Below are 10,392 nucleotides of genomic sequence, written 5' to 3'. Positions count from 1 at the left end.
AGGGGAAAATTCAGTGATCTAAAAGAAAAAAGATTTGGTAAGGGGAAAAGTGGATCATTAAGAAAAAAAGTGATTCAGTAAATAGTGAAACAGTAAAAGTGATTCAATAAGGAAAAAGTGAATCAGTAAGGAAAAAGGGATTTAGTAAAAGGCAGGGGGAGTTTTTATAGTAAAATGCTTGTGATGTGATTTGTGTGAATCTTTTTTAGCAGTATGAATTGACTCTGACACGCAGAGAGTTTTCAACACAAACATGAAATTTTCCTTTAATTTCCACAAATATGTCCATCTCAGCCTCAGTCATCTGCTCATGATACCACCAACAAATCAATGATTACTAGTTCAGAGGAATCTGAAAAGCAATCAGTAACACGGTTCACTTTTCTTTACGAAATCGCAAGCTGCAGAGAAGCAAGCATCATTTTTTCACAAACATTGACATGTAAACGTGTAAGACCTGACAGTACAGTGGACGAGTAACATCAGCTCCAAACCTGTGAGTGCAAAATAGCGCCAACATGACTTTTACAGACTTAGATTTGGTTAAAGTTAATTTGTTTTGTATTTACATGGGATTTTTTCATTCAGCATGTAGCACTTTCAGTCTCTAACTGTCTCCAGACACCGGAGCACACCGGCGGCCGTCTACTTGAGCTCGGCGTCAGGCTTCATGCTGAACGGCTCGAGGCGCTCGCTCTCGGGCAGCAGGTTGTTGAGGCGCTCCATCAGAGGCACGGTCTGATCGATGCCCATCTGAATCCGCCGCAGGATCATGGACATCTCGTTCACCTTCTGGATCTGCTCGGCGTATTTGGCGTAGCGCTTCTGCCTGTCCTGCATGATGCTGAAGAGCGCCTCCACCGACAGGTCCATCTGAAATACCACACACACACACACACACACACACACACAGAAATAAACACTTAGTGTACTTTAGCATTAAAATCAGCACTGTTGAATTCTCAAATCTGATTGGTCAGACGGTGTAACCTAACTGACAGGTTTATATTAATGCACTCGTTCCAACATGTTATTGTTTCTATAGTAACAGAAAGGGAGAGAGAGAGAGAGACAGAGAAAGAGATAGAGATAGAGAGAGAGACAGTCAGATAAAGACAGTCTTAAAGAGAGAGGCTTACAGGGTGAGACAGAGAAAGGGAGAGAGTGATAAACTCATAAAAAGAGGCAGCTGCAGAGAGAGAGGGAGAGACAGAGAGACAGAAAGAGGAAGCAACAGAGAGAGAGACAGACAAAGAGAGTCACTGGTTATTATATTGTTATCATCTTTGTTTTTTTTGCATTACCCCACTCAGTGCTTTGGCAACAGCTGTTATCTACAATTCATGCAAATAAAGCTGGTTTTGAATTTGAATTTGAGAGACAGACAGAAAGAGAGAGAAAGAGAGAGACAGACAGAAAGAGAGAAAGAGAAGGTGGTGAGGGAACGACTCATCAGTGTCATGTGTTAATCCTTACATAACATGACAAGCTGCAAAAACACAACATTGAGAGAGAAATAAAGAGAGGCTGGTGAGGGAATGCCTGTTTATAGCTGCTGTAACGTAAGTGATAACAGGAACTAACTTGTGCTACAGTTTAAAGTTTAGAATTGTTTGAGGTGGAGTTAAAATTCTACACAGCGCTGTGTTTAAACTCAGCTTTTTTAACAGGAGCGCTCTTATCTATCTGAAACTCTCTGCTCTTTCATTACGTCCTGGTTCTGTCGAACCTCTTTGATCCTCTTGACGAGCGCGTTCTGGTCGAAGGCCACGGCCTCGGCGCACTGATGCAGGTGGTCCTGGTAGCGCACACACAGCTGCAGCACCTGCACAGAGTCCAGCTTCTCCAGAGACACGGTGCTGGGGGACGTCTGTCCGCTCAGGACGCCTAAACCCAGTCACGTCATACAGAGAGAGAGAGAGAGAGAGAGAGAGAGAGAGAGAGAGAGACGTCTGAAGAGAACGCTGTGTCTGAAATCGCTTCCTCTCATTCACTATTTATACCACAATTCTCCAATCCGATTGGTCAGAAGGTGTTGATTAATTTTCTAGAACAGCAGCTCTGACAGTAGCACAGCTTCTAATCACAGGTTTATATTATTGCGCTTGTTCTGATACGTTATCGTTTCTATAGTAACAGCTCACTCGGGGACTTGTACAGCAGAGGATTTATATGTAATCGTTGATACTGAGAGGTTTTCTTTAGTGATGGAAGGAGTCTCCAGTGTCAGAGCTTTGTAACAGTCTTAAGGACTGAGCAGTTTAACGTTTTCCAGTTTCTCAGTAACGTGACAAGTTGCGTTTTTTTTACTATAAATGGTTAAAAGGTATAACGTGTCATTCTTTAATGAATAAAAATTGTAATTGTTGACAATTTGCTGTGGTATAAGTGGAATAAAAGACTTCTGAGAGTGATGTATCCCACGTAGTGCATGAATTCAGACACAGCACCTGCTGGGTTCACAAAGAGGAACAAACTGAAGAACGCTTAAGGGTACTAACTAGATGACATGGGTGGAACCACAGTCACACACTCTTACCCTTCAGCAGAGGCTGAAACGTGGGAATCTCCTGAAGCTTGATGACATCAGGGTCGTTGTGGATGTTGCGTAAAGACTGCGTTCCTGGAGCGACCACCACAATGTCATCCATTTTTGCTCTGTGCTTCGCTGGCGAGGGCACGACTAACAGAGAAAAAAAAATAAACATATTTACAGGACTAGTTAGTGAATCAGGACATGATGGCACACCGGATTCTGTGTTCATGACGCAATTTTGTCTCGTGTTGTGAGAAATGTGCTGAAGTATAGAATTGTTCAGGGCTTGTTAATGCCACAAAAATGACACCACAGAATGTCGATTAACAGCCGGACATGATCAGTTGTTGTACCACAGCGAAGTACGACGACTGTCCAGGGGTTAACCTGCAGAGTGGCCTTCGAAGTGGCTTCAGACTGAGAAGAAGGTTAAGAATCCCTGGTCAAATATATATTTTAAAAAAAAAAAAATTGGCAAAAATGGCATTTTATTCGAAAAACTCTTTATATATTTTCTGCTAATCCTCTGTATACTATTAATTAACAGTTGAGTGCAAACATTAGCTCAGGACAAAATGAAGACCTGTTAGTTTATCACAAGTAAACAAAATGAACTGTTTAAAAGCTTTTTACAGCATTTTTTGCTTTATGCTATGGATTGTTGTCTTGGTACAGAGCCACTGGTGTTAATACATCTATATTGAGGCCATATTTTAATATTAACAAATCCATGAATTGTGTATCTTGAGCTGTATAGGTCACGTATTAAATATAACGTTCCAACTAATTAGTTATTTGGCAGAAACATCTAGAAAAAAAATTATTTTCTTTGAGAATTCGTAAGCTAATCCAGTGACTCCAGGATGTCCTTAAGCGCTGCTCCAAGATGGAAGTATAAATTATAAATAAATATTATTATTATTATTAATATTAAATAATAATAATAATATTATAACATCTCCATGGTTAGTTTCCTGTAGCCACAATGGTCTAATTCAACTGATTTCCCTGTATCAGTCCTTTTAACATATAATACTGGCCACAAACAGCTACATTTTATTAAAAAATAAAACGTAAGCACCATGTCACATCAGCAGCTGCGTATCTTGGTGCAGGACACACCCAGTCTGGAATTCTATTTGTTTGTAAATATATACTGTAAAATGGCAAACCTTTGCTCTCGACTGTACAGGAGAGCCGAGAGGCACTGCTATCTTGATCTGAAAAAGGAAGTGTTGTTTATTAGGTGTTTCCTGTGACTGATTATGTGGAATCGTACCTGAAGCACTGTAGTCTGAATGCTTATGTTCAGCATCTCCGCTCTGTTCAGCTCCCATCGTGTCCAGCTGTTTCCTGTAAAAAACACAACTCTGTTCTCAGTACTCTCGTTCATAAACACTGACCGTGGATGACGAAGCGACTCGCTCAGCAGATCAGCTTCTGTGTATCTCTGGATGATCGCTGGACAACTGATCGAGTCTCGTAGCTCTAAACTCTTTGCATGGGTTGTATTCTGCCTTAACAGCTGAGTAACAAACTCAAAATTCAAACATCACATAATCATATTTCTAAAGCCATAAGGTCACTTTTCAGCATCACTTTTCAAATTCCTAATGAATCCAAAACAAATGTGATGATGAGACTGAGACCGAAGACCCCTCACTGTAACACTCCTCACTCTAACACCCTTCACTGTAACACTCCTCACTCTAACACCCTTCACTGTAACACTCCTCACTCTAACACCCTTCACTGTAACACTCCTCACTCTAACACCCTTCACTGTAACACCCTTCACTGTAACACCCCTCACTGTAACACCATTCTACTGTAACACCACTCTACTGTAACACCACTCTACTGTAACACCCTTCACTGTAACACTCCTCACTCTAACACCCTTCACTGTAACACCCTTCACTGTAACACCCCTCACTGTAACACCACTCTACTGTAACACCCTTCACTGTAACACTCCTCACTCTAACACCCTTCACTGTAACACCCTTCACTGTAACACCCCTCACTCTAACACCATTCTACTGTAACACCACTCTACTGTAACACCACTCTACTGTAACACCCTTCACTGTAACACTCCTCACTCTAACACCCTTCACTGTAACACCCTTCACTGTAACACCCTTCACTGTAACACCCCTCACTGTAACACCCTTCACTGTAACACCCTTCACTGTAACACCCTTCACTGTAACACCCCTCACTGTAACACCCCTCACTCTAACACCATTCTACTGTAACACCCTTCACTGTAACACTCCTCACTCTAACACCCTTCACTGTAACACCATTCACTGTAACACTCCTCACTGTAACACCCTTCACTGTAACACCCCTCACTGTAACACCCCTCACTGTAACACTCCTCACTCTAACACCTCTCTACTGTAACACCCTTCACTGTAACACCCCTCACTCTAACACCATTCTACTGTAACACCCTTCACTGTAACACTCCTCACTCTAACACCCTTCACTGTAACACTCCTCACTCTAACACCACTCTACTGTAACACCCTTCACTGTAACACTCCTCACTCTAACACCACTCTACTCTAACACCCTTCACTCTAACACCCTTCACTGTAACACTCCTCACTCTAACACCCTTCACTGTAACACCCCTCACTCTAACACCATTCTACTGTAACACCCTTCACTGTAACACTCCTCACTCTAACACCCTTCACTGTAACACTCCTCACTCTAACACCCTTCACTGTAACACCACTCTACTGTAACAGACTTCACTGTAACACCCCTCACTGTAACACCCTTCACTGTAACACTCCTCACTCTAACACCCTTCACTGTAACACCACTCTACTGTAACAGACTTCACTGTAACACTCCTCACTCTAACACCCTTCACTGTAACACTCCTCACTGTAACACTCCTCACTGTAACACTCCTCACTGTAACACTGTAACGTGTGTATAAAATTGAGGCACACTTTTGACTTTTGTCTTATGTGAATCTTTCTTGTACCTTTACTTTCATACTTTAAATAAATTTTCCTTCAAGAGTTTAGACGTTTATGCTTTGATCTGAAGAATTTTAAACTGCATTTCATCTTCCACTTATCCTTAAGTAATGAATTGGGATACTTTTGTCATCTCTGTCATTTCAGATATAATTTTGTGTGTAATTTAACACATTAATGTCACAACATTTTAAGTAAAATGAGCTGACATGACAGGACTAATAAAAGGCTAACTTACCGTATATACGCTCTTTAATGTTTATCTCCTTTTAGCTACCTAGCATTAGCCCAGTATATTTCATTATTATTGTTTTTATTTAAGGCTAATTAACCTCACTGGAGGCATTTCGCATCTATTAACACGCCTACTACTGTACAATTCATGTAAAATGTTGATTCAATCCTATAACCAATCAGGTTTCGTAAGTGTTTTGGAAAGAGGCCGCTAGCATCTTCCCTAGTCGGATGACAAGCGGCGCGGAATGATGACGAAAGCGGTTTACGTATGACGCAAGTACACGGCGACGAAAAAATCTTTTTTTTATATTATATTATATTATATTATATTATATTATATTATATTATATTATATTATATTATATTATATTATATTATATTATATTATAGATTTCTTTTTAATGTCTGGAAATTTTCATATTCATCAGCCGAATTTTCAAGTTTTCTAACTTCGACTTTTATATAATTTTAATCATTTGAAATGTATAACAAATAACAAAGCAAAAAATATATATATAATTTAATTTCCACTAACAATGTATAGGTTATTTCCTTGTAATGTGACAATGCCCACATGCAATGTATATTTATCTATTTGTTTTGTTTAATATGTGGCACATATGCATTTGATATGCCTTTTAATTTATTTCATTCATCCTCAGTAAGCGCTTTATCCTGGTCAGGGTCAGGGTCAGGGTGGGTCCGGGGTCTATCCCGGGAATACTGGGTGTGAGATGCCAGGCAGAAACACACAGTCAGCACTTGGCACTGCTGGACTCTAAAGTATACAGTTATAGCAGAGAAATGATTTATAATCACACTATCCGGTGTCACCCAGAAGAAGCTCCCTTTTGAGTCTGGTTCCTCTCAAGGTTTCTTCCTCACGTCATCTCAGAGAGTTCTTCCTTGTGCCACAGTCGCCTATGGCTCGCTCATTAGGGATAAATTTAAATCTCTATCTATATCCAGATATCTAAAGCCATCTGTACTGCCATGTCGCCTTTTACATCTTCACCAGCTGCAACTGTAAAAACAGTTGTATGTTCCAACTTGATATATTATTTATAAAACTATTCAGAAAATCTATCCAGAATCGCTTTATTAAGTATAAGTTTCACATAGTTACACACACTGGCATTAAACAAAAAAGTGGGGAAAAAGAAACAAAAAAAAACAACACCAATAACATATTAAATGTTTAAAAAGAGTTATAATTGTAAAAATTAATGTAAATAAAGTAATGTAAATAATTAATGACTTGTTTAGCATCTCTATGAGTTATTTCTAGTACTTTTCCTCCATTCCCTTAGAACAGAGAAGTCACTTCAGAAAAGTTTTGACCCTGAAAAGACAGACAGGATAACATTTAAATATTCTAACATTACATAACAGTTATTGTGGCATTACACTTTATGTAAAGGTTACGTGTTATTGTGCATATAAGCAAAGTCAGGCAGATTTCCTGTACGGCTTTACCATGCAGGAAGCACAGACGGAGGTGTTATGATCGTAAATCGAGATCTGGTTCAGTAGTGTGTGGTGATAAATGCAAACAGGCATCTGATGACACCAAACCACAGAACAGACCTCATCATGTTTATCTAAGATTAAACATTTTGGTTGAAATGTGAGCTACAATTTGATATTACAGTTGAACTTATCATCTAAACATACACTGAGTGCAAAAGTTTGCACCCGCCATAGTTTCTGGGTGAATAGAGGAAAATGCAAATAAATAATGGGGAGAAAAAATTTAAAGGATTTTCAACCCTCTAAGTGAATATGAGGGGCTGAGTGTAACAAGTGAAGTACAGAAATGGTGTTCAGAGGATGTGGGAGGCAGTTATAAAAGCAAAGTGTGTGCATACAAGTTATTGGAGAATATTTAATGAGATGTTTATTTAACAGTAATGGATTTATGGAGTCTTCAGAGTACGTGCTTTGTAACAGTCTGCAGGAAAGTCTTCAGGACAGAGAAGTTTCCAGTTTCTCAGTAACATGAGTTCAAGTTCAAGATCGAGAAACAGGAGAGGCTGATGAGGGAACAACTGTTTATCGCTGCTATAATGTAAGACGTGAGACAGTTTCTCAGATTTTCCATAACACTAAATGGGTAACAAACACTACGTGTCATTCATCATCCATCCATTCTCAGTACTGCTTATCCTACACAGAGTCAAGGGGAGCCTGGAGCCTATCTCAGGGAACACCCTGGACGAGGTGCCAATCCATCGCAGGGCACAATCGCACACACACTACAGATAATTTGGAAATGCCAGTCAGCCTACAGTGCATGTCTTTGGACTGGGCGAGAAACTGGAGTACCTGGAGGAAACCCCTGAAGCTCGGGGAGAACATGCGAGCTCCTCACACACAGGGCAGAGGCGGGAATCAAACCCTCACCCCTAGAGGTGTGAGGTAAACGTATGAATCACTAAACCACCGTGCTCCCAGTGTCATTCATTAATAAAGTAAAATTTCGAATTGTTGGCAAATTGCTGTGGCATAAGAGGAATAAAACACTTTATTCATGCTGTTATGGGAAAATAATGAACTTTCGGTCGGTAACAGTAACTCCACTTCGCATGCAGCCGCATCACACTACGTCGTCGTTGATTATTTTCCTATAATCTCACCACCTAGGTGTGGTTGTAATCCTTACATATCATGGTCAGAAAAGGAGACGCCATTTTGTATTGATCATTTTTGTACTTATGATCATAAAAGCTTATGAGAGTGAAACCTGCTGTGTTTTTTAAACATTACACAGATTTTCCTTCTTCATTTGAGTTATGTAGAGTTTTGCTTTTAACTGTGTATGATTTAATAATAATTTTGAGGAAGACTTATGGGAAATGCGCTGTAGAAGTGTGTGTATAATGTAAATGATTAATAGCTCATTTCCTTTTCCTGTGTGTGTGTCTGTGTGTGTGTGTGTGTGTGTGTGTGTTTGCTTCAGGCTCATTCCTTTTACCATTCCGTTTATGGCATTTTATAATGGTTATACTTCATTTCTACCTATAATAAATCCACACTTAAAACATTATTATGAGTTAATAAAGAACATGTAATTGTGTTACACCGAAAACAGTCTTGTTTTTTAACTGCTACTGACTGGTGGAATCATCAGCCATGTCTTTTAACCGTCAGGACCAGCCCTTAGTTCTGATTGGCCACTACGAGTGCCAATCATTCGCTCACGGTTCCAAAGCCGCGTCCTGATTGGTGCACGGAGGTGCACGCGGGGTTTGGGAGACGCGATTGGCTGAAAAATGTAGGTTAGTGGCCCGACGGAAGAAGAAAAGTAGGTCAGAGACTGTGTTTATGTCACAGTTCCCTGTGAGCTACATATCGCGCGCGCCAGCTAGCTGAGCAACCTTAGCAGCTTTAGCAGCTTTAGCAAGCTGAATGTGATGCTGTTTCACGCCTCGGGTGAGTAAGTTGAGTTTATGGTATGATTATTATGGGGTTGTGAGGGAGAGCTGGTCTTGGTGATGGTGTTTCTTTTCCCTCAGAGTGGTATAGATGTTGATTTTTTCAGCAGCAGCAGCAGGAGGAGGAGGAGGAGTGTTAGTGACATTTCTCTGGCAAACGTTACCTAAGCAGGCAAACCGAGCACACACACACACACACACACACACACACACACACACACACACACACACACACACACAAAACCTCTTCCTCACTCAGGGTCTGCTCTTTTCTGCTTCATTCTGATTTATTTCTGCTGTGTTCTTGGCTTGGGAAAAGATTTACCAGCCAGTTTTCATGACTGAGGGAATGTGTGAATGTGCTACACTTCTTCTATTACTGCAAAAAAAAAGCTCTTTTTATTTATAAAAGAGGAAAAATGAAGCCGGTGGATCACCTCCACCTCAATCTCCATCTCAGTCTCTGCCTCAATCTCCATTTCAATCTCCACCTCCATTTCCATCTCAATCTCACTCTTCATCTCAGTGTCCACTTAAATCTCCATCTCAATCTCCATCTCCATTTCCACCTCAATCTCCACCTCCATCTCCATTTCCACCTCAATCTCATTCTCCATCTCAATCTCACTCTTCATCTCAGTGTCCACTTAAATCTCCATTTCAATCTCCATCTCCATTTCCACCTCAATCTCAGTCTCCATCTCAATCTCACTCTTCATCTCAGTGTCCACCTAAATCTCCATCTCCATTTCCACCTCAATCTCCACCTCCATCTCCATTTCCAACTCAGTCAGACTCTCCACCTCAATCTCACTCTCAGTGTCCATCTCCACCTCCATCTCACTCTCCACCTCACTCTCCACCTCACTCTCCACCTCCGTCTCCACCTCCGTCTCCACCTCCGTCTCCACCTCCGTCTCCACCTCCGTCTCTACCTCCATCTCTACCTCCATCTCTACCTCCATCTCCACCTCAGTCTCCACCTCCACCTCCACTGCTGTGGGCTGCTCCTGGGGTTGGTTTGGGTTTAAACAGAAAATGTACATGCTACTTTTTAAGTTATAGTCGGTTTAATAAATGTACACGAATAATAAGTAACACAGGATGATTCACTGACTTAATATCTTTTTCATTATTATATCATGTTTCATTATTGTGTTATTATGTTGACAAAAAAATT

The 10,392-nt window shown here is 40.6% G+C and overlaps 2 protein-coding genes across 2 annotated transcripts in view; one reads left to right on the top strand and one right to left on the bottom strand.

Annotated features, from left to right (window-relative positions):
* Nucleotides 1–236: 236 nt before the first annotated feature.
* On the bottom strand, nt 237–6,023 carry borcs5 (BLOC-1 related complex subunit 5). The gene is made up of 5 exons (XM_026946561.3): nt 5,780–6,023; nt 3,816–3,889; nt 2,540–2,683; nt 1,730–1,887; nt 237–873 (listed from the first exon to the last, which is right to left on the bottom strand). Exons 2-5 carry the CDS (start codon nt 3,871–3,873, stop codon nt 646–648), a joined length of 588 nt encoding a protein of 195 aa, XP_026802362.3. The 5' UTR covers nt 3,874–3,889; nt 5,780–6,023; the 3' UTR covers nt 237–645.
* Nucleotides 6,024–9,054: 3,031 nt separating this feature from the next.
* The window catches only part of bmal1a (basic helix-loop-helix ARNT like 1a), a 21,091-nt gene continuing 19,753 nt past the window's right edge, over nt 9,055–10,392 (top strand). The window contains exon 1 of the mRNA XM_026946582.3: nt 9,055–9,210. The gene's annotated coding sequence lies outside the window, so the exon portion shown is untranslated. The remainder of the gene's footprint in view (nt 9,211–10,392) is intronic.

Source organism: Pangasianodon hypophthalmus, chromosome 7 (assembly GCF_027358585.1).
Source record: "Pangasianodon hypophthalmus isolate fPanHyp1 chromosome 7, fPanHyp1.pri, whole genome shotgun sequence".
In the NCBI taxonomy this organism is placed as follows: domain Eukaryota; kingdom Metazoa; phylum Chordata; class Actinopteri; order Siluriformes; family Pangasiidae; genus Pangasianodon; species Pangasianodon hypophthalmus.
The sequence above is the reverse complement of the archived record's forward strand: the minus strand, read 5'-3'. Positions and strand labels throughout refer to the sequence as shown.

Coding starts and splice junctions, on each gene's coding strand:
- borcs5 (XM_026946561.3), bottom strand. CDS start 3,873: ATGGGAGCTGAACAGAGCGGAGATGCTGAACATAAGCATTCAGACTAC. Junction 1,888..2,539: donor GTTTCAGCCTCTGCTGAAGG/GTAAGAGTGTGT, acceptor GACTGGGTTTAG/GCGTCCTGAGCGGACAGACG. Junction 874..1,729: donor TCGTCAAGAGGATCAAAGAG/GTTCGACAGAAC, acceptor GTGGTATTTCAG/ATGGACCTGTCGGTGGAGGC.